Here is a 24817-nt window from a genome sequence, read left to right on the forward strand (position 1 = left end):
ATAACCTAATTTGATGTTTAATGGGCTTTTCCTTAATCCCTCCTTATTATCCAACGTATTCGCTTATCCAACGTTCTGCCGGCCCGTTTATGTTGGATAAGTGAGACTCTACTGTATAAAGAAACACCGTTCATGGGAGCATTGCAAAAGCTGTACATCAAAGCCAACTTAGCTACAGTTGACAACAAAACCTGACTGCACTGCGCATTGGGCTTAGAACCCAGCCAAAGCAAAGCTAGGAGCTCTTTTTTCTCTCTTGCTGTCCCTGCGTGAAATTGGGGCATGCGTAGGTTGGTGGGGCGAGGGAGGGGGAAAACGGGTCCTTGGGACAGTTTAGCATCTCTGATGAAGCTCGCTAATAGGAATCAGTCCTGATTAGGATTAATCCAAGAAGCCCGGAGCTTGGCCGTCTTCGGTAATCTAATAAAAAAATTTCCCAGGGTGGGTTTACTCTGGAGGAGGATTGGCGCTGGGCGCTGGAGGAGCCGGATTAGCCCAGATGTGGGCAGGGAGATGGGCAGTAGGAGTAAGCGGAGGCGACAGGGTCAGCCGAGGCTTTGGTGTCCCTGCGGCCAGCCGAGGAGAGAGCCTGGATGTCGCCGGACCAACGGGATCTTCGTGAATTCCACCAGAACAAGGGAAAGAGAGGAGCTGGCGGCCTGGGAACCATTTCCTGGCCGAGTCAGAAAAATAACATGAGATCCTAACTTTGCTGGAAGAAGAGTTTTATTTTCCTTTTAGTCACTGGAAGCGCTCGTCAAAAATGACCCAACACCAGGCTGAGAACTGAGTCATACACCTTCGTTTCTTCGGTTTGGATGGGAGTATTTTAATAAATCAGACACAGAAATCATCCTTAGAATGTGCTCTTTAATTACCACTATTCACTTTCCCACATAATCACCAGACAATCGGATACATTTCTGCCAACGATGAACAAGTTTTCTGAAGTCGTCACTCTGTTTCCGCAACCAGCATTTCACAGGACCCATCGTGCACAGATCTTCTGATAGCCAAGCAAAGCAATAATGTGACCCACACGTTCTTGTGAAATGCCGATGATACCTGAAATTTCTCTCTGAGTGATACGACGATCGTCCTGAATTAATCTGTCAACCTTTTGCTTGTGAAACTCGATGGTTGCTGTCACAGGACGTCCAACTCTTTGTTTGTCACACAAGTCACATGTTCCCACGTCAACATCTTTAAACTTACTCATCCAACGAAGCACAGGACTCACATAAACAGCTTGCATTCCCTGAGGAATCTCCTTTGGGGTGACACTTTCTGCTGTCAAGAATACAATGACTGCACGTGGCTTAAGTCGCATTGACCGACCGTCCGCACAGGGTTCCATACTTTGCACTTTAACAACACAAACGTTCAATGCCAAGGCTTCCCTTATTATCCAACATTTTCGCTTATCCAACACTTTTATTTTTCAGTTATTGGTTTGGGGGGGGGGGGGCACCAAAATTCTGTTCGCCTACACTTGAAAAATACCTAGGGCCGGCTCTGACTGTATCTACTCCCAGTTCCGCTCTTACTGGGGTAAGAGCTGGGGTTGTCCTGTCCACTCCTAGAAAACTTCGCAAGTGTTGTGATTGTGATTGCTCTAATAATGGTATCTGGTTTAGACCCCAAACGTCGGCTCCGTATAAGAACATGGGGGTAACCTTCGCTTTATATACTTTACGGAGTGGGTCTAAAGATCCTGGTTGGCTGTGATTTGTTAATTTAAGTAGTTGATTTGCACGCACTCTTGCCCTGATGCTGATAAGGTTGTATAAGTTGGGTAACTTTCTCCAGATTTGCGGTCCCTCAGATCACAGGTTATACAAACTGGGGATGTTGGGAGTTGTTGTATGTATTCTGGGCTGTATGGCCATGTTCCAGAAGTATTCTCTCCTGACATTTCACCCACATCTATGGCAGGCATCCTCAGAGGTTGTGAGGTATATATATATATATATGGGAAGGCTGGCTGGAATCCTATCACAGAGTTAAGCGCCCGTGAGTGTTCTGTATTCGTAGTCCCTGCGTCAACGGACCTACGGACCTCACAACCTCTGAGGATGCCTGCCATAGATGTGGGTGAAACGTCAGGAGAGAATACATGGCCATACAGCCATACATACAACAACCCTGTCATCCCGGCCATGAAAGCCTTCGACAACATGATGTTGGGAGTCATAATCCAGTAAGTTATGAGAGCGTTTCAGGAGGAACCTCATTGAAGTTGTGCTGCTGGCTGGCTTGCGGTGGGATGGGTGGTCTTGGGGGGAAAGTGGTGGGCTGAAAAAATGTCTGACTAAATAAATAAATAAATAACGGAGCCATTGGTCCCTTTCAGGGTTTGTTTGGGGGGTGGGGGGAGGCGTTGGCGTGCGTGATTGTCGGCTTGATGAATTCCCCCCGGATGTAATGAGCTGGTTTTCTGCTGTTAATATTGCATCTGCTGATGAAGGCTTCGTTAGGATAATGGAACGGAGCTAAAATATAAATGACTCGCTGTCAAGAAACAGCTTTTGCTCGTGTTCTCTTGACAGTTCCCGTGCCACAGCAGCGACGGGGAAGGGAGGGCTGGCTTCCATGCGTGTGCTTCCTGAACATGCATGTTTCACGTTGTCCCTGCAAAACACCTGTCTCACCCTAGAGCCAAACAATGGTCCACTCTCCAACATTAGTACCCAAAGGGTTACGAATCAGTTTTGAGCCTGTTCCTGGAGTTATTTTGGGTGCTGATTCAGAAAATTGCATTGGATAGACAACATCAGCTATAGATTATGGAATATGGTTTTCTGTGGGCGAGCAGATGGCAACTACTGGGTGTAGTTTTCTGAATCAGCACCCCAAATAACCAGACTGAATCTAACATTGACCAAAATAGATTCATAACTTTTTTGGTACTAATGTTGGAGAGTGGTCCTTGGACAAAATAGGTTGGGAACCACTGCTCTACCAGGACACTACTTTCTTATCAAAGCAGCTTGGAACTGTGTTGGAAAGATCTAGTTACAGTTCAACTTTATATATGTCAGGAATACGATAGTTTGCATAAAGGTGTAGTTACAGTTCAACTTTATATATGTCAGGAACATGATGGTTTGCAGAAAGGTGTAGTTACAGTTCAACTTTATATATGTCAGGAACATGATGGTTTGCAGAAAGGTGTAGTTACAGTTCAACTTTATATATGTCAGGAACATGATGGTTTGCAGAAAGTTGTAGTTACAATTCAACTTTATATATGTCAGGAACATGATGGTTTGCAGAAAGGTGTCGTTACAGTTCAACTTTATATATGTCAGGAACATGATGGTTTGCAGAAAGGTGTAGTTACAGTTCAAATTTATATATGTCAGGAACATGATGGTTTGCAGAAAGGTGTAGTTACAGTTCAACTTTATATGTCAGGAACATGATGGTTTGCAGAAAGGTGTAGTTACAGTTCAACTTTATATATGTCAGGAACATGATGGTTTGCAGAAAGGTGTAGTTACAGTTCAAATTTATATAAGTCAGGAACATGATGGTTTGCAGAAAGGTGTAGTTACAGTTCAACTTTATATATGTCAGGAACATGATGGTTTGCAGAAAGGAGTAGTTACAGTTCAACTTTATATATGTCAGGAACATGATGGTTTGCAGAAAGGAGTAGTTACAGTTCAACTTTATATATGTCAGGAACATGATGGTTTGCAGAAAGGATAAGAGCATCTTTGTGTATGGAGATGCCTTCAGATTCCTTGGTGTCCTTCCTGGGCAGCCTGTGCCATTGCTGCACCTTGTGCCGGGAATTGTGTTGGAAAGGTGTAGTTACAATTCAGCTTCATATATGTCAGGAACATGAGGGTTTGCAGAAATGTGTAGTTACAGTTCAACTTTATATATGTCAGGAACATGATGGTTTGCAGAAAGGATAAGAGCATCTTTGTGTATGGAGATGCCTTCAGATTCCTTGGTGTCCTTCCTGGGCAGCCTGTGCCATTGCTGCACCTTGTGCCGGGAATTGTGTTGGAAAGGTGTAGTTACAATTCAGCTTCATATATGTCAGGAACATGAGGGTTTGCAGAAATGTGTAGTTACAGTTCAACTTTATATATGTCAGGAACATGATGGTTTGCAGAAAGGATAAGAGCATCTTTGTGTATGGAGATGCCTTCAGATTCCTTGGTGTCCTTCCTGGGCAGCCTGTGCCATTGCTGCACCTTGTGCCGGGAATTGTGTTGGAAAGGTGTAGTTACAATTCAGCTTCATATATGTCAGGAACATGAGGGTTTGCAGAAATGTGTAGTTACAGTTCAACTTTATATATGTCAGGAACATGATGGTTTGCAGAAAGGTGTAGTTACAGTTCAACTTTATATATGTCAGGAACATGATGGTTTGCAGAAAGGTGTAGTTACAGTTCAACTTTATATATGTCAGGAACATGATGGTTTGCAGAAAGGAGTAGTTACAGTTCAACTTTATATATGTCAGGAACATGATGGTTTGCAGAAAGGTGTAGTTACAGTTCAACTTTATATATGTCAGGAACATGATGGTTTGCAGAAAGGAGTAGTTACAGTTCAACTTTGTATATGTCAGGAACATGATGGTTTGCAGAAAGGATAAGAGCATCTTTGTCTATGTTGATGCCTTCAGAGTCCTTTGTGTCCTTCCTGGGCAGCCTGTGCCATTGCTGCGCCTTGTGCCGGGAATTGTGTTGGAAAGGTGTAGTTACAGTTCAACTTTATTTATGTCATGAACATAATGGTTTGCAGAAAGGTGTAGTTACAGTTCAACTTTATATATATCAGGAACATGATGGTTTGCAGAAAGGTGTAGTTACAGTTCAACTTTATTTATGTCAGGAACATGATGGTTTGCAGAAAGGTGTAGTTACAGTTCAACTTTATATATATCAGGAACATGATGGTTTGCAGAAAGGTCTAGTTACAATTCAACTTTATTCATGTCAGGAACATGATGGTTTGCAGAAAGGTGTAGTTACAGTTCAACTTTATATATATCAGGAACATGATGGTTTGCAGAAAGGTGTAGTTACAGTTCAACTTTATATATGTCATGAACATGATGGTTTGCAGAAAGGAGTAGTTACAGTTCAACTTTATATATGTCAGGAACATGATGGTTTGCAGAAAGGTGTAGTTACAGTTCAACGTTATATATGTCAGGAACATGATGGTTTGCAGAAAGGTGTAGTTACAGTTCAACTTTATATATGTCAGGAGCATGATGGTTTGCAGAAAGGAGTAGTTACAGTTCAACTTTATATATGTCATGAACATGATGGTTTGCAGAAAGGTGTAGTTACAGTTCAACTTTATATATGTCATGAACATGATGGTTTGCTGAAAGGTGTAGTTACAGTTCAATTGTATATATGTCAAGAACATGATGGTTTGCAGAAAGGAGTAGTTACAGTTCAACTTTATATACGTCAGGAACATGATGGTTTGCAGAAAGGATAAGAGCATCTTTGTGTATGTAGATGCCTTCAGATTCCTTGGTGTCCTTCCTGGGCAGCCTTGTGCCGGGAGCTGATCACCTGAAGTGTGTCCAGTGTGTTTGGGGCCCCGCTCCCTCCTTCCTGGGCTTTTCGGCGGCTTCATTACCTTAATCACTGTTGTGGTAAAGTTTCATGCTTTCCTTGACCTCTCTTTTCGGGCCTGGTTATGCTGTTTAAGGACAACCGACACTCGTCCCCCGGCACTATTGCCTAGGAAACCCTCCGCCTTGGCCTTTGCCCCCCTCCTGTCCCCGCAGCCCTCCTCGCTTCCCGTGTCGCTTTCTATTTCATGTATTTCTCCCCATTCCTCCCTCCTTGCCTCCCCTTTCCCCTTTCTTTTTGTCCTTTAACATGGTTTTCCTCCAAAGTTTTTTCATCAATCAAATTCGGGGGAGAAAATCGGCTCCGTCACGCCTGGTCTTTGGGTCGTGTGACACTCTCCCGGGGTCCTGACAGCTCCTTACAAGAGGGACCTGGGACGTGGGGGACCAACAGAATGTTTGCCCAGGAAAGGGACCGTTTCCATGGCGCTCCCCGAGTCCCCCCCACTGTCCGAGGGGCTGACACGGACCTGGGACTTTTGAAGGAGGGAGGGTCTGGGGTGGAGGGGGGGCTGCAGTGCATGTGTTCAGGAAGGCCAAGGAAAGGAAACAAAAGAGAAAGATACGAGGGGCCAGGAAGTATGGGATGCCTTGACAGCTGCCCCAGCTCTTGGGGAGACGGGGAGATAGACAGTCCTTTACTCGGCTTCCCAGTTCTGCATAATCAAAGGTCTTTTGGGTCCCACCTCCCTCCCCTTTGGGGGAAAAGTCCATTTTTCATCTCCTTTTGAGGCACTTCCTCTAGATCCTGATACGGAGACAGAGCGTTCCAGGCCGTGGTAGGCACTCCATTCTTGGACCTCTTCCCTCTCCCGGTCTCGTTGCATTGCCTTTAGTTCATGTGTCATTTTCCTCGCTTCTTTGCTAGTTTTTGGAGCCTGTGGGCAGTTGCAAAGCCTTTAGAGTGGTTGCATTTAGCAGGGGTGAGCCCAGCTCTTTTGAGGTCTTTGGCTGACAAAGGACCATTCAATGCACAGGGACTTTGTTGGACATTTCCATCTTGGGTGTTTTGGGTTTCACCTCCACTTGTAGAGTCACGCTTGACTTTCTTGTCACCTTTCTATCCCATCTTCATTCCTTCTTCCTCTCTCATGCTGCTCTTAGATATATTTGACGTCAGGCCACAGTATTGGGATGGTTCTGGTGAACATTTGACCAGGGTTCAGAGAGACAGAGGAATCTCTCTCTCGTTGCAGCATTGTTTGTTAGCAGAGCCGGTCCAACAATGAGGCGAATTAAGTGGTTGCTTCGGGCGCAAAACATACGCTCAGTCGAGACTGCTTTTTCTGTTGATTTGTTGTAAAACATGATGTTTTGGTGCTTAATTTGTAAAATCTTAATGTAATTTGATGTTTAATAGGCTTTTCCTTAATCCCTCCTTATTATCCAACATTTTCACTTATCCAACACTTTTATTTTTCAGTGATTGGTTGGGGGGGGGGGCACCAAAATTCTGCTCGCCTACACTTGAAAATTACCTAGGGCCGGCTCTGTTTGTTAGCCACACTTGGCCATTGTGGTGCCACTTAGAGCGATGTGATCCTTACTCTGCCTTATACAGTAGAGTCTCACTTATCCAACACTCACTTATCCAACGTTCTGGATTATCCAATGCATTTTTGTAGTCAATGTTTTCAATATATCGTGAAATTTTGGTGCTAAATTCATAAATAATGTAATTATTACATAGCATTACTGCTTATTGAACTACTTTTTCTGCCAAATTTGTTGTCTAACATGATGTTTTGGTGCTTCATTTGTAAAATCATAACCTAATTTGATGTTTAATAGACTTTTCCTTAATGCCTCCTTATTATCCAACATATTCGCTTATCCAACATTCTGCCGGCCCGTTTAGCTTGGATAAGTGAGACTCTACTGTATTTTACTTTCAACGTGGACCTAGAAATCTGGGAAGGAGACCAACAAGCCTCCTTGCCAAACAGGTGAGCTTCTGTCACTGTAGATATTGTCTACCTATGTGTTTACTTGCAGTTTTTGGTTTCCACTTGTTGAACTCTTTGTTAGTCACACTTGGCCATTGTGGTGCCACTTAGAGCGATCTGATCCTTACTCTCTCTTATATTTCACTTTCAACCTGAACCCCTAGAAATCTGGGAAGGAGACCAACAAGCCTCCTTGCCAAACAGGTGAGCTTCTATCGCTGTGGATATTGTCTATGTGTTTACTTGCATTTTTTAGTTTCTACTTGTTGAAGAAAATTAGAGTCAGAGGTTGATTGTTTGTGTATGTATTCTATTGTGTTAAAAGCGTAATGCTTATATGGACCAGAGCTACAGTGGCAAGATGAAGCTTGGGACTGTTCTTGGGATATCTCTCTCTGAAAAATGAAGGGAAAAAGAATTGTGGCTCTTTGTGCTTTGACTCTGAAAGATTTGTTCTCCCGACTGCTTGCACAACAAGACAAGCCGGGAGCAGAAACTGAGGTGTGTGAATGGCCCACAGGCTGGGATTCCTTGTGCTTGCCTCCCTTTGTAATCTATTATGCTTTGTATGTCAACCTTTTTTCACTCAGTAGCTTGTGAGCATTGTGCACTCGTCTTGTGTGCTGGACACATTAATTTGAATTCGCTCAAGTGTCCTTTTGACGATACTTGTGTAAGGTTGCATCAGAAGTGAAGTGCATGGTGAAGGTCTCGTGAATGGTCTGTGTGCTTCTTCCCTTCCGTTGGACAAATAATGGTTTGCGCAAAGGTGTAATCTTGACTTTGAAACAGATTAGGACAAAACGAATTAGGAAAAATTGTGGTTAGGAGGTGAAGGAAGGTGTAAAGAGGAGAATGGCTCTGAGTTATGTCTTAGATCAGTGGATTCCAACCTTTTTTTGACCCGGGACCACTTTGACCAGGGACCACTCTCCAACATTACTACCAAAAGGGTTATGAATCAGTTTTTGGTCAACTTTAGATTCAATTTGGTTATTTGGGGTGCGGATTCAGAAATTTTCATTGGATAAACCACATCAGCTCTAGTTTCGATACAAAACATATGGCCACCTTGACCAGGGACCACTCTTCAGCATGAGTACTAAAAGGGTTACAAATCAGTTTTTGGTCAATTTTAGATTCGGTTCGGTTATTTAGGGTGTGGATTCAGAAATTTTCATTGGATAGACCACATCGGCTCTAGCTCCTGATACAGAACATATGCCATCCAGTAGTTGCCATCTACTTGCCCGCAGAAAACCATATTTAATAATCTAGAGCTGATGTGGTCTATCCAATCAGCGCCCCAAATAACAGACTTTAAAATGAAGACCCAAGAAAAAATTGTTTTTTGGTTGGCCTGCGTTGTTATCTGTAGTAGCAACAGTGAGGCCGCGGACCATATTTTAGTTCTTGTGGACCACTGGTGGCCCATGGACCACAGGTCTTAGATTGAAATAGCTCAGATGTATGAATTATTTCCCTTTAAATATATATCCTTTAAGTTGCAGAGTCTGGACTTGCTATGGACCAAAGTCCAAACAGTTCCACAAATCAAGCACTTCCTAATAGTCCACATAGAGCCCCAGTGGCAAAGTGTGATAAAACACTGAGCTGCTGAACTTGCAGACCGAAAGGTCCCAGGTTCAAATCCCAGGAGCGGAGTGAGTGCCTGCTGTTAGCTCCAGCTTCTGCCAACCTAGCAGTTAGAAAACATGCAAATGTGAGTAGATCAATAGGTACCATTCCGTCGGGAAGGTAACAGCGCTCCATGCAGTCAAGCCAATGGCCACATGACCTTGGGGGTGTCTATGGACAACGCCGGCTCTTTGGCTTAGAAATGGAGATGAGCACCAACCCCCAGAGTGTGAGTAGATCAATAGGTACCACTGTGGCGGGAAGGTAACGGTGCTCCATGCAGTCATGTCAATGGCCACATGACCTTGGAGGTGTCTACGGACAACGCCGGCTCTTGGGCTTAGAAATGGAGATGAGCACCAACCCCCGGAGTGTGAGTAGATCAATAGGTACTGCTCTGGCGGGAAGGTAACGGCGCTCCATGCAGTCATGCCAATGGCCACATGACCTTGGAAGTGTCTATGGACAACGCCGGCTCCTCGGCTTAGAAATGGAGATGAGCACCAACCCCCAGAGTGTGAGTAGATCAATAGGTATCGCTCTGGCGGGAAGGTAACGGCACTCCATGCAGTCATGCCAATGGCCACATGATCTTGGAAGTGTCTACGGACAACACTGGCTCTTGGGCTTAGAAATGGAGATGAGCACCAACCCCCAGAGTGTGAGTAGATGAATAGGTATCGCTCTGGCGGGAAGGTAACGGCACTCCATGCAGTCATGCCAATGGCCACATGATCTTGGAAGTGTCTACGGACAACACTGGCTCTTGGGCTTAGAAATGGAGATGAGCACCAACCCCCAGAGTGTGAGTAGATGAATAGGTATCGCTCTGGCGGGAAGGTAACGGCACTCCATGCAGTCATGCCAATGGCCACATGATCTTGGAAGTGTCTACGGACAACACTGGCTCTTGGGCTTAGAAATGGAGATGAGCACCAACCCCCAGAGTCGGACACGACTGGACTTAACGTCAGGGGAGAACCTTTACATTTACCTTTTAATGGTCCACGTGGGCAAGGATGGAACATGTAGACAATTGATGGCCTTCTAGATGTTGTTGGCCTACTGAACCTTCAACCCAACGTAATCAACAATGAGTAATCATAGAACTATAGAGTGTGTGAGCTGAACGGGGCCACAAGGGTCATCTAGTCCAATCCTCTGCCATGCAGGATGATGGGAGCTGGAGCCCAACAACATACTGAGTGCACAATGTTGGCCATCCTTGCTCTGACTGTTTCTCGGCCAGCAAGTCACCAGAATCATCTAAAAAGGTGGGAAGAAAGTTTTGCCGGCTGCAGTTTGAGGGTGGGGGGGAGCTCCGGCGTGGAGCCTGCTGTGCCTTTAAGATGCGACTGGAGGGGGAATTGCACTTTCATTTGGAGGCGCCTCCGCCCGCCTTGCCTCCCCCCCTTCAGAAAGTTTCCTGCCCAATTGTTATGTGCGATCCGATCTGAAAGTTACTCTCTAAGCTTCTTGTCACATTTTGACTTAATGAAGTGCAACTGAAGTGGGAATTGGGGTTCATCACGGCAGTCTCTCTGTACTCCCTTGTTGTCAGAAAACAGGGGCGGTTGGGGACCGTAATGCAACGCTGCAAGTCGTTATCATTCCGGTCAGTCTGTTTAACACAAAATTAAACAAAGAACTAATTAGTGCCTCATGAATTAATAAATGCGCAGTTGCTGGGGAGGAAGGCGAGGGGGGGAGAAAGGTTGTTGGAGAAAAGATATTGGAAAAAGTCAAATTAGGAGGTGGCGGGATGGGAAGGGGCCAAGAGGAGGCCCCACGTCCACTTGGGCGCCAAGGAAAAAGTTTGGTCTCCCTGCCAAGGTTGTTCCAAGCAAAGCGGCCGAGACGGGCAAGGAACGTGGCTCCGGGACGCATCCGGCGCGGTGGGGCTGGGTTCTAGAGGAGGCATAAATATTTATGTGGACAGGCCTTTGCTGGCAGTCGTGGCAGCTTCCGGAGTCAAGAGTCAGGCAACCACTGCTCCTCTCTGGGTGAGCCCAGGCTCGCCTTTGGAGACTCGGTCTGAATTCTGCTCAAAGCATTCCGACTCCACATCCCACAGAACTCCAGGTTTTTGTTCAAAAGACAAAGAAACCAGTCTGTTGAGAAAAGTTTACACACAATCTGTTAGTTACGTGCGATTAGAGAGCAGCAACTTCCATATTGAAGCGCAAATACTGAAAGAAGCAGAATGAAATTATGTCGGATAACCTGCGTGCAATATGCTAATTCTAATCTCTCATATATATGTGTGTCTGTGAGTCATAGAGATAAAGATGATAGAAAGGATTTCTTTTCTTAATACCTGTTTTTTATATTATTATTATTATTATTATTATTATTATTATTATTATTATTATTATTATTATTATTATTATTATTAGAAACACAACAAGATGAGTCCACAGCAGACACTCTGCTGGCTGTTGTATTGGATCACACGTCGGACACTTCCCAAGTTTCTAGGACTGTATGATGTATGATGTATTATTATTATTATTATTATTATTATTATTATTATTATTATTATTATTTTATTATTATGACACAGCAAACAAGATAGATATGCTGGATTTCATTATTATTATTATTATTATTATTATTATTATTATTATTATTAGAAACTCAACAAGATGAGTCCACAGCAGACAATCTGCTGCCTGTTGTATTGGATCACACGTCGGACACTTCCCAAGTGTCTAGGATTGTGTAATGTATTATTATTATTATTATTATTATTATTATTATTATTATTATTATTATTATTATTTTATTATGACACAGCAAACAAGATAGAAATGCTGGATTTCATTATTATTATTATTATTAGAAACACAACAAGATGAGTCCACAGCAGACACTCTGCTGGCTGTTGTATTGGATCACACATCAGACACTTCCCAAGTGTCTAGGATTGTGTGATTTATTATTATTATTATTATTATTATTATTATTATTATTATTATTATTATTATTATTACAGTAGAGTCTCACTTATCCAACATAAACAGGCCGGCAGAACGTTGGATAAGCGAATATGTTGGATAATAAGGAAGCATTAAGGAAAAGACTATTAAACATCAAATTAGGTTATAATTTTACAAATTAAGCACCAAAACATCATGTCACACAACAAATTTGACATAAAAAGTAGTTCAATACACAGTAATGCCATGTAGTAATTACTGTATTTACAAATTTAGCACCAAAATATCCTGATATATTGAAAACATTGACTACAAAAATGTGTTGGATAATCCCGAACGTTGGATAAGTGAGACTACTGTATATGTGTGTCTGTGTGTCATATAGATAAAGATGATAGAAAGGATTTCTTTTCTTAATACCTGTTTTTTATATTATTATTATTATTATTATTATTATTATTATTAGGAACACAACAAGATGAGTCCACGGCAGACACTCTGCTGGCTGTTGTATTGGATCACACGTCGGACACTTCCCAAGTGTCTAGGATTGTGTGATGTATTATTATTATTATTGTTGTTGTTATTATTATTATTATTATTTTATTGTATGACACAGCAAACAAGATAGATATGCTGGATTTCATATCACAAAATCACAAGTCGAACACTTCCCAAGTGTCTAGGACTGTGTGATGTATTTTCGGATGATGTGCGCAGATCCCAGTCGGGTGGCCTTTTGCAGTTGACAGATCGTAATTTTGTCAATGTCTATTGTTTCCAAATGCCGGCTGAGATCTTTTGGCACGGCACCCAGTGTGCCCATCACCACCGGGACCACCTGCACTGGTTTCTGCCAGAGTCTTTGCAGTTCAATCTTGAGGTCCTGATAGCGGCTGAGTTTTTCCTGTTGTTTTTCGTCAATGCGACTGTCACCTGGGATGGCAACATCAATGATCCAAACCTTTTTCTTTTCCACAACTGTGATGTCTGGTGTGTTGTGTTCCAGAACTTTGTCAGTCTGGATTCACAAGTCCCACAGTATCTTTGCGTGCTCATTTTCCAATACTTTTGCAGGTTTGTGATCCCACCAGTTCTTTGCTGCTGGGAGGTGGTACTTGAGGCACAAGTTCCAATGAATCATTTGGGCCACATAGTTGTGCCTCTGTTTGTAGTCTGTCTGTGTGATTTTCTTACAGCAGCTGAGGATATGATCCATGGTTTCATCGGTTTCCTTGCACAGTCTGCATTTTGGGTCATCAGCTGATTTTTCGATCTTGGCCTGAATGGCCTTTGTCCTGATGTCTTGCTCCTGGGCTGCAAGAATCAGGCCTTCTGTCTCCTTCTTCGGGGTCCCATTCGTGAGCCAGAGCCAGGTCTTCTCCTTATCAGCTTTTCCTTCAATTTTGTCAAGGAACTTTCCATGCAATGTTTTGTTGTGCCAGCTGTCAGCTCTAGTTTGTAGTGCGGTTTTCTTTTATTTATTCTGCTCTAGTTTGTAGTGCGGTTTTCTTGTACTGGTTTTTTGTCTCCTGTGCTTTGAGGAGTTTCTGGTTTTTGACTTCAATCAAAGCAGGTTCTTCACTTTGCTTTACATCTTCTGCCAGGGCATGTTCTTCTTCTTTGACTGCTTGTTTTACTTGTAAGAGTCCTCTGCCCCTGATCTTCTAGACAGATATAGCCGGTCAACATCACTGCAAGGGTGCAGTGAATGATGAATGTCCATGAGTTTTCTTGTTTTTCTGCCCAAATTGTCCAGTTCCGCCTGTGTCCAGTTTATGATACCAGCAGTATATCTTATGACAGGTATGGCCCAGGTGTTTATGGCCTTGATGGTGTTGCTTCAATTGAGCTTGCTTTTGAGAATTTTTCTGACCCTTTGTGTGTATTCTTTGCTGACCACAGTCTTCACATGTTCATGCTTGATGTTGTCCAGCCGTAATATGCCCAGATATTTATAGGTCTCTGGCTGGTGACACTTTATTGTTTGGCCATTAGGCATATTTATGCCCTCACTTTCAATGATTTTTCCCTTCTTCAATGCCACTGTCGAACATTTGTCCAAGCCAAACTCCATGCTGATATCAGTGCTAAAAATTCGGACAGTGTTAGTCAGAGACTGGATTTCAGTTTCCTTTTTCCCATACAGCTTCAGGTCATCCATGTACATCAGATGTGAAATTTTTATTTTATTTTATTTTTATATTATTATTATTATTATTATTATTATTATTATTATTATTATTATTTACTTTGGCTCATACAAAGAGCTTTCATTGTCTATATGAAGCTAATATGATATAAGCAGAGGCAAACCTATATATGCAAAAGTCTACTATTTTCTGGCTTATGGTCCCTTCAAAATGATGCCATGGAAAGCATGATGTGGTCAGCTTTGTGGCCCCAAACAGAGACCCCCAGGTGGCCCGTTCTCCCCAACTTTTCCCTTCCTTTGTAGCCAGTTCTTTTCCTCCGCTGATTCGGCTGTGCCACAATAGCAGTTTTTAATCCCCGATTAACAATGGCCCAGAAACGGCGCACACACGTGTATGGCACACGCAGCCGGCTCTTCTGGGTTTCTTTGGAGGGTTATGTGTGTGTGCCTGGGCACGCCAGCCTCCCCCTTTGTTGGGCATCCGTCGGGGCTCCCTGCCACCTTTCTGGGGCAACGTTGGGGATGGAAAGCCAGCCGGCGAAGGAAGGGTGCCTTGCCCTGCAGAGAAGCGAGCCGAGCGCTCTCCCGGCTTTGGAGGCCGGCTCATTGTCAGGCGGAGCTGGGGGAGGCGGAGAGAGTCCACCCTTAAGAGGACATGTCAAGTACAATTAGCGTTATCTGTCTAAATATGTGCTGGGAACACAGAATACAAGCCGAGGCCTGGGTGGCTTTAATGGAGACATATGCAAGGTCAGCCCGCCTCATGCAATCCCCCAATCTGATTTGGGGGATTACACATTCTAAGTAAATTGGCGTTATTCCGCTTGCATCATTGATAAGCTGCGGCCAAAATAATAAAGCGGGGAGGATTGGAGGGGGGCACGCCGGAACCTGTTCGTTCTTTCTTTCTTTTTTAGTTTTAAACAAATCTAGTAAGACGTTAGGCGGGCGGCTGTAGAGGACAAGGCAGCTGCGAGGAATGAGCAAAGCAAACGAAAAGGAAGCAAAAGAGGACAGCTTTGCCAGCCCCTCGATCTCTGGGCTCGGCTTCTTTTTTCAGATTGAGATTTATTGCCGGAACGGGAAAATAATCCAGAAGGCAAGCAGTGGTTCTAGCTCTGCTTGGCAGTACAGTAGAGTCTCGCTTATCCAATGTAAACGGGCTGGCAGAACGTCGGATAAGCGAATTGGAGTTGGAGTTGGGTGTGATGTCTGTAGACCAGGGATCCTCAAACTTTTGAAGCAGAGGGCCGGTCGACAATCCTTCAGACTGTTGAGGGGCCGAATTATCATTTGGGGAAAAACACCGAGCAAATTCCGATGCACACTGCACATGTCTTATTTGTAGTGCAAAACAACAACAATAACAATGAATGAACAATACAATATTTAAAAATGAAAATAATTTTAACCAACATAAACCTATCAGGATTTCAATAGGAAGTGTGGGCCTGTTTCTGGCCAATGAGATAGTCAGGTTAATTGGGATTGTTGTTGTTGTGTGTCTTCAAGTCATTTCAGACTTTTGGCGAGTCTAAGTCCAAAATTATTTATTTATTCATTTACTACATTTATTTACTACATTTATATCCCACCCTTCTCACCCCGAAGGGGACTCAGAGCAGCTGTATGTACATACAGTATATTATATTGTTAGCATAGCACAATATTAGCATTATACAGTAGAGTCTCACTTATCCAACATAAACGGGCCGGCAGAATGTTGGATAAGCGAATATGTTGGATAATAAGGAGAGATTAAGAAAAAGCCTATTAAACATCAAAATAAGTTATATTTTTACAAATTAAGCACCAAAACATCATGTTATACAACAAATTTGACAGAAAAAGTAGTTCATTACACATTAATGCTATGTAGTAATTACTGTATTTACGAATTTAGCACCAAAATATCACGATATATTGAAAACATTGACTACAAAAATGCGTTGGATAATCCAGAACGTTGGATAAGTGAGACTCTACTGTACTATATTGAACTATACCACTATACTGTAATATTATATGCAATATATAACATATAATTAATATTATTATATGGTATTATTGTTAGTATTATATTGTATAAAATGATAATATTCTTATCAATATTATATGTATATACAATATATTATATTATTAAAATTGATATAAAAATATTATATTATAAATGAGGGCGGGGGCCAGGTAAATGACCTTGGAGGGCCGCATCCGGCCCCCGGGCCTTAGTTTGGGGACCCCTGCTGTAGACCATCCATGTTTCGCAGGTGTTGAGCAGGGTTGGGAGGACAATGGCTTTGTAAACAAGCACCTTGGTCTCCCTACGGATGTCCCTCTCATGAAACACTCTCTGCTTTATTCTGAAAAATGCTGCACTCGCAGAGCTCTCTGCTTCATTTGTAAGAATGCTGCACTCGCAGAGCTCAGGCAGTGTTGTATTTCAGTGTCAATGTTGACATAGAACAAACCTACAGAACCTATGTTGTTCGTAACTGGGGGGCTGCCCGTATTTGGATCTTTGGGCCAAAGGAAGGGCAATAAGGAGCCTCCATCCCATTGAAAAGCAACAGGGAGGCCTCCTCTCTCTTTCTCTCTCTTTTTATCTGCCGGAGGGAAAGGGGAGCCTATTGCCAGCTGCTTTCTTAGCAGCTGGTTGGGTCTCTCCGTCTCCGCTCCAAGTGAAGGGAGGCCCACTTTCGGAAGTCTCACGGTGCGGCCTCCTCACTTCGTCTCCGTCACAGTTTGGGAACATATGGCTCTAAATAATTCAATTTACTTTGCATGGTGTTTTTTTTTCTTCTCCCCCTCCTTTTGGCGGCAACTGTTGTTGTTTTTCTGCACATTTTTCTCTCTGGGTCTCTCTCGTCTTACGTTGGAGCCCATGTGGGTCAGAAGAGTCGTAGGATGAAGAATGTAAGCACTTGTGATCTTGTAGGATTATGTTGCTTAGGGTGGAGAAGGTCTAGCGCCTCGAATCCTAGGGTTGGAAGGGACCTGAAGGATCCTCTAGTCCAGGCATGGGCAAACTTTGGCTCTCCGGGTGTTTTGGACTTCAACTCCCACAATTCCTGGCCTCAAACACTTTCGTTTCATGCCACAGCCACTTAAGCCATGTCCTGGTGATGCCCTGTACTAGTGATGCTGGCATTTCAATGGATGCCCTGTACTGGTGATGCTGGCATTTCAATGGATGCCCTGTACTGGTGATGCTGGCATTTCAATGGATGCCCTGTACTGGTGATGCTGGCATTTCAATGGATGCCCTGTACTGGTGATACTGCCACTTGAATGGAAAGCAAACATAGGTTGTCGAAGGCTTTCATAGCCAGAATCCCTGGTTTTCTGTGAGTTTTCCGGGCTGTATGGCCATGTTCCAGAAGCATTCTCTCCTGACATTTCACCCACATCTATGGCAGGCATCCTCAGAGGTTGTGAGGTCTGTTGGAAAGTAGGCAAGTGGGGTTTATATATCTGGAATAATGTGCAGGGTGGGAGAAAGAACTCTTATCTGTCGGAGGCAAGTGTGAATGTTGCCTCTGACCATCTTGATTAGCATTGAATGGTCTTGCAGTTTCAAAGCCTTGTTGCTTCCTCCCTGGGGAAATCCTTTGTTGGGAGGTGTTAGCTGGTCCTGATTTTTTTTCCTTTCTGGAGTTCCCCTGTTTTCTGAGTATTGCTCTTTGTTTACTGTCCTGATTTTAGAGTTTATACTCGAGTATATCCGGTAACTTTCCAGCTTCTAGCCATACTTTGATTTCCTTAGATTGGTGTAGACATGTTGGAAGATAGTGTCTTTAAAAGCAAAATTAAAAACAAAATTCCTCATCCAGTTGCATTTGATGGTGATTCTGCTTCCAACTGAACATGATTTGACATTTCCAAATACAGTAGAATCTCACTTATCCAACATAAACGGACCGGCAGAACACTGGATAAGTGAATATGTTGGATAATAAGGATAATAAGAAAAAGCCTATTAAACATCAAATTAGGTTATGATTTTACAAATTAAGCACCAGAACATCATGTTATACAACAAATTTGACAGAAAAAGTAGTTCATTACACATTAATGCTAAGTTATAATTACTGTATTTACAAATTTATCACCAAAATATCACAATGCATTGAAAATATTGACTACAAAAATGTGTTGGGTAATCCAGAACGTTGGATAAGTGAGACTCTACTGTAGTTCATTACACATTAATGCTAAGTAGTAATTACTGTATTCACGAATTTAGCACCAAAACATCACAATGCATTGAAAACATTGACTACAAAAATGCGTTGGGTAATCCAGAACGTTGGATAAGTGAGTGTTGGATAAGTGAGACTCTACTGTAGTCAAGAAGTCGTGATTTTTCTGAATATTTTTCATTCTAAATGTGGATCTTCAGGAAGTGAAGGCTGCATCTCGGGCCCCATCTATACTGCTATATAATGCACTTCAGTGCAGTTAAAACTGCGTTATATAGCAGCGTAGATGGAGCCCGAGTTTAGCCTTTCCCTCGAGAAACAGCTGAAAAGCACACTTTCCCTGGCTATTTCTTGGTAGGAAGACAGCTGTGTTTATCTTTTATTTATTATCAGATTTATAACCTGTCTTTCCACTATAGAACAGATGTAAAAGTTGGCGTATGCTAGAGTTTTTTCCCGAAGTGTAGCAGTAACAAAATACAATGAAAGAGCCGATAATGAGAAGAATGTAGAGCTGACAGAAGCGATAAGACGACGGGTTGGGAATGGCTTTAAATGACTTAAGAAAACGTGCTTAGAGTTTCCTCTGGCAATGAACAGCTCATGGCAAGTGCATCAGAATCCACCACGATTTATAGCTGTTGTAGGTACTGGGATGTATAGTTCACCTGCAATCTAAGAGCACTTCAAACTCCACCAATGATGGACCTGGAACTAACTTGGCACACAGAATCCCCATGACCACTTGGTCTCCTAGCAACCCACTCAGCCCAGGGGACAGGCAGAGTTAGGCCTCACTTAGGCCTCTTCCACACTGCCTATACAATACAAATTATCTGATTTTAACTGGATTGACAGTGTAGACTCAAGGCCCTTCCACACAGCTATATAACCCATTTATAATGGACTTAATGTCTGGGGAAAACCTTTACCCTTGACCTTAACTACCACCAATTCCTCAATACTTTATTTCCCATACCACCATACTTCGCCACAGCAACGTGTGGCTGGGCACAGCTAGTAATTTTATATAATTTTGTTTGACTACACGTAGTTTAATTTATTGATGTTAGACTTTAAATTGATGTGAGGTTTTAATGTTATTTTTATATGTGGGGTTTCTCTGGGAGTTTTATGTCAGTATTTATTTGTTTATGGAGGCATTGAATGTTTGCCATTTTATGTTGGAATCCGCCCTGAGTCCCCTCGGGGAGATAAGGCGGAATACAAATAAAGTTTTATTATTATTATTATGACACAGCAAACAAGATGTATATGCTGGATTTCGTATCACAAAATGACAAGTCGAACATTTCCCAAGTGTCTAGGGCTGTGTGATGTATTATTATTATTATTATTATTATTATCATTATTATTATTATTGTATGACACAGCAAACAAGATAGATATGCTGGATTTTGTATCACAAAATCACAAGTTGAACACTTCCCAAGTGTCTAGGACTGTGTGATGTATTTTCGGATGATGTGTACAGATCCCAGGAGGGTGACCTTTTGCAGTTGGCAGATCATAATTTTGTCAATGTCTATTGTTTCCAAATGCCGGCTGAGATCTTTTGGCACGGCACCCAATGTGCCCATCACCACCGAGACCACCTGCACTGGTTTCTGCCAGAGTCTTTGAAGTTCAGTCTTGAGGTCCTGATAGCGGCTGAGCTTTTCCTGTTGTTTTTCGTCAATGCGACTGTCACCTGGGATGGCAACATCAATGATCCAAACCTTTTTCTTTTCCACAACTGTGATGTCTGGTGTGTTGTGTTCCAGAACTTTGTCAGTCTGGATTCGGAAGTCCCACAGTATCTTTGCGTGTTCATTTTCCAATACTTTTGCAGGTTTGTGATCCCACCAGTTTTTTACTGCTGGGAGGAGGTACTTGAGGCATAAGTTCCAATGAATCATTTGGGCCACATAGTTGTGCCTCTGTTTGTAGTCTGTCTGTGCAATTTTCTTACAGCAGCTGAGGATATGATCAATGGTTTCGTCGGTTTCCTTGCACAGTCTGCATTTTGAGTCATCAGCTGATTTTTCGATCTTGGCCTCGATGGCCTTTGTTCTGATGTCTTGCTCCTGGGCTGCAAGGATCAGGCCTTCTGCCTCCTTCTTCAGGGTCCCATTCGTGAGCCAGAACCAGGTCTTCTTCTTATCAGCTTTTCCTTCAATTTTGTCAAGGAACTTGACAGTGTTTTGTTGTGCCAGCTGTCAGCTCTAGTTTGTAGTGCGGTTTTCTTGTACTTTTTTTTTGTCTGCTGCGCTTTGAGGAGTTTCTGATTTTTGACTTCAATCAAAGCAGGTTCTTCACTTTGCTTTACATATTCTGCCAGGGCATGTTCTTCTTCTTTGAGCGTTTGTTTTACTTGTAATAATTGTTGTTGTTGTTGTTGTTGTTGTTGTTGTTGTTGTTGTTATTATTATTATTTGTTACTTTGGCTCATACAAAGAGCTTACATTGTCTATAGCGGCTGAGTTTTTCCTGTTTTTTTCGTCAATGTGACTGTCACCAGGGATGGCGACACTTGTGGTACTGGGATGGAGGTGGTAATTGAGGCATACGTTCCAATGGATCATTTGGGCCACATAGTTGTGCCTCTGTTTGTAGTCTGTCTGTGCGATTTTCTTACAGCAGCTGAGGGTATGATCAATGGTTTCGTCGGTTTCCTTGCACAGTCTGCATTTTGGGTCATCAGCTGATTTTTCGTTCTTGGCTGAGGATAATAATAATAATAATATAATGAAGATGATGATGATGATGATGATGATGGTTATTATTATTATTATTATTATTATTATTATTATTATTATTATTACATCCAGAGCACACTATGAACCCAAACAATGATGGATCGAGACCAAACTTGGCAAGCATACCTGATACACCCACATTTGAATACTGGTGGGTTTTGAAGGGAATTGGCCTGGACATTTTGGAGTTGTGGGATTTATAGTTCCCCTGCAATCAATGAGGATGGAGTTGTGTTGAGGATGGCTGTGATGGAGGACATGGTCAGCATGTCTTCATGTCTTCTGGTCTTCCATAGTTGACATGTCTAAACAATTAACACTTAACTTTCTGTGTGATGCCGGAGGTGTTAATCTCTGCCTTCTTCTCTTTTTCGCAGGATGAAGTAACTTCGCAGCTTTCAACCAAACCTACTGACTGTGGCATCTGATTCTTGACCATCAAGAGGTAGGGAAGACCACCGACCACCGAAGCCACAAATGGGTAGGTCCTTTTTACTCTTTTTCTGAAACTTTAGGGCAGTTTGGGAATGGGGAGGCATCCATGCAGCTGATACATATACTTTCTCTTTATGTACCTGGGAGGTTTTCAGAGACTTACCGACTTGCTATAGGATGGTGGAGATAAAGCTACAAGGCCTTCTGAAGGAACACGGCCCTCCTTTTTGGCTAGCCATGGTGGGACGGAAAAACTGCAGCTTGCTTCTCTCTTGTGCCGTGGTGTGCCATCTCATAGGAAACAAAATGAATAACTTTTATTAGTATGATTGTCAGTATATCTCCGGTTTGACACAACTGTGTCTAGAGTCCCAATTTTGGGAGAAGACCTGGACAGAAATGAAATGAACGGACACACAAATAGGTTTACTAGACTTGCCTTGGAGGACTTGCATGGGCATCTGAATTATGAATAATGTATATACTTGAGTATAAGCCTAGTTTTCAGCCTTTTTTTAAGACTGAAAAAGCCCCCCTCGGCTTATACTCGGGTGAGGGTCCTGGTTGGCTTATATTTGGGTCAGCTTATACTCGAGAATATATGGTACATTTATTATTTTTCTCTATTATTTTCTTGGCATTATTATATTTATTATTTTTCTCTATTATTGTTGCTACTATTACATTTATTTTACTCTATTTTTATTATTAATAATACATTTATTATTTCACTCTGATCTTATTATTATTATTATTATTATTGCATTTATTATTTTACTCTATTTTTATTACTTGTATTATTTTCCTGTATTATTTTTTATTATTATTATTACATATACAGTAGAGTCTCACTTATCCAAACCTCGCTTATCCAAGCTTCTGGATAATCCAAGCCATTTTTGTAGTCAATGTTTTCAATATATCATGATATTTTGGTGCTAAATTCGTAAATACAGTAATTACTACATAGCGTTAATGTTTAATGAACTACTTTTTCTGATAAATTTGTTGTATAATATGATGTTTTGACGCTTAATTTGTAAAATCATAACCTAATTTGATGTTTAATAGGCTTTTCCTTAATCCCTCCTTATTATCCAAGATATTCGCTTATCCAAGCTTCTGCCGGCCCATTTAGCTTGGATAAGTGAGACTCTACTGTATTTATTATTTTTCTCTATTATTGTTGCTACTATTACATTTGTTTTACTCTATTTTTATTATTATTAATACATTTATTATTTCACTCTGATCTTATTATTATTATTGCATTTATTATTTTACTCTTTATTATTACTTGTATTATTTTCCTGTATTATTATTATTATTATTATTATTATTATTATTATTATTATTACATGTATTATTTTACTCTGTTATTATTAAAAGGATACATAAGCACATTTACATTGAAGAAGATGAGAAGAATGATTTGATCAGAGTTGGACAGTCTTATCTTAAATTTGAGCTTTATGTACATATCCAAAAACATTTAACCTACTGATGCCTCAATTAATGTCATTTTATTGGTATCTATTTTTATTTCTGAAATGTACCACCCTCGGCTTATACTGGAGTCAATGTTTTCCTAGTTTTTTTGTGGTAAAATTAGGTGCCAACTCTGATTAAATCATTATTTTCATCTTCTTTAATGTAAATGTGCTTATGTATCCTTTTAATAATAATAGAGTAAAATAATACATGGAATAATAATAATAATAATAATAATAACAATAATAATAAATACAAGAAAATAATACATGTAGTAATAAATAGAGTAGAATAATAAATGTAATAATAATAATAAGATCAGAATTTTTATTTCTGAAATGTACTACCCTTGGCTTACACTGGAGTCAATGTTTTCCTAGATTTTTTGTTGTAAAATTAGGGGCCTCAGCTTATATTCGGGTCGGCTCATACTCGATTATATATGGTAACTTTTATTAGTATGATTGTCAGTATATCTCCGGTTTGATGCAACTGCGTCTATAGTCCCCATTTTGGGAGGAGACCTGGACAGAAACGAAATGAACGGACACACAAATAGGTTTACCAGACTTGCCTTGGAGGACTTGCATTGGCATCTGAATTAGGAATATATTGGTTTGGTCTGCCTGTCAAAAATGTACGTGTTTTGGGTGAACTGCTCTTCACACCTTCTCAAACATAGAAGCCCTTCCACACCGCACAGTTGTAGTGCTATAATTCCACTTTGGAATCATGGGTTTTCCAGTTCAGGGAAGGTTATTTAGAGTTCCTCGCCAGAGCCTACCAACACCAGGATTCTCCAAATGCAGTCATGGTAATAAAGTGGAAGCAGCAGCATTGTCATTCTGTCGTGTGGACAGGTCCCAAGAGATGGTGGTCAACTGGGTTTTGCTGGACGATGGGTGGACTTGTGGCCTTGCAGATGTCCTTATGTTGGAGAGGAAAGTCCTTGTTGCATATATATTTTAGGAAGAAGTGTAGGTGAGAGACTTTTCCTTTGTTGTCCTATATTTCTCATTGTAGGACTTTGAACATCCAGTCTTGTATGTCCCATGCCTCTAAACCCTTCCTTGCAATTCACAGAATCTGTGAGCAGTTGTGAGAATACCTATTAGTGGTCCAATTGATCAGTGTCCAAGCCGTTGCTCCCTCTCCCCAAAAAGAACTCCGTAGCAAGTCCTGTGAAATGTAGTTGAGTGCATTGGGAGGTTGTTGCATCTTGCAGCCCAACTGTGGGCTTAGGCAATCCCTTGTTGTGCAAGTATGATGGCCTTCCAAATGTATTGTCTTGGCGGTGGATACATAGGTGACTGTGGAGCCCTATTCTTGACCACTGTCCTGTTTTGTCTTACAAGAACAGCCTTAAAACACTGTGGTAAGTAAATGAAACTGCTTTACTTTGACAAAACGTAAAGTACAGCACACTCAGTGGAATAATGCAAGAGGTAGCAAGGAAGTCTTAGGGCAAACCCAGTTCTTAGTCTCTGATAAACTCCCAAATCAAATAGCTGTCGCACCTCAGGCTAAGTTCACCTTGCTATAGATACCCAGTCAGACACACAGGTAGTCTTTTGAGGTGTTTATTAAGAAAAGCAGGAAATAAATCAAGCAAGCAATCAAAAGGTAGTTCAAAGTG

The 24817-nt window shown here is 41.8% G+C and overlaps 1 protein-coding gene across 1 annotated transcript in view; it reads left to right on the plus strand.

Moving 5' to 3' along the window:
- Window positions 1–24817, plus strand: part of casz1 (castor zinc finger 1) — a 435538-nt gene that overhangs the window by 184723 nt on the left and 225998 nt on the right. The window contains exon 3 of the mRNA XM_062966047.1: window positions 21633–21736. Coding sequence (XP_062822117.1) covers window positions 21733–21736 — 4 coding nt within the window. The 5' untranslated portion in view covers window positions 21633–21732. The remainder of the gene's footprint in view (window positions 1–21632; window positions 21737–24817) is intronic.

The sequence above is a fragment of the Anolis carolinensis genome, unplaced genomic scaffold, assembly GCF_035594765.1.
Source record: "Anolis carolinensis isolate JA03-04 unplaced genomic scaffold, rAnoCar3.1.pri scaffold_15, whole genome shotgun sequence".
Lineage (NCBI taxonomy): Eukaryota > Metazoa > Chordata > Lepidosauria > Squamata > Dactyloidae > Anolis > Anolis carolinensis.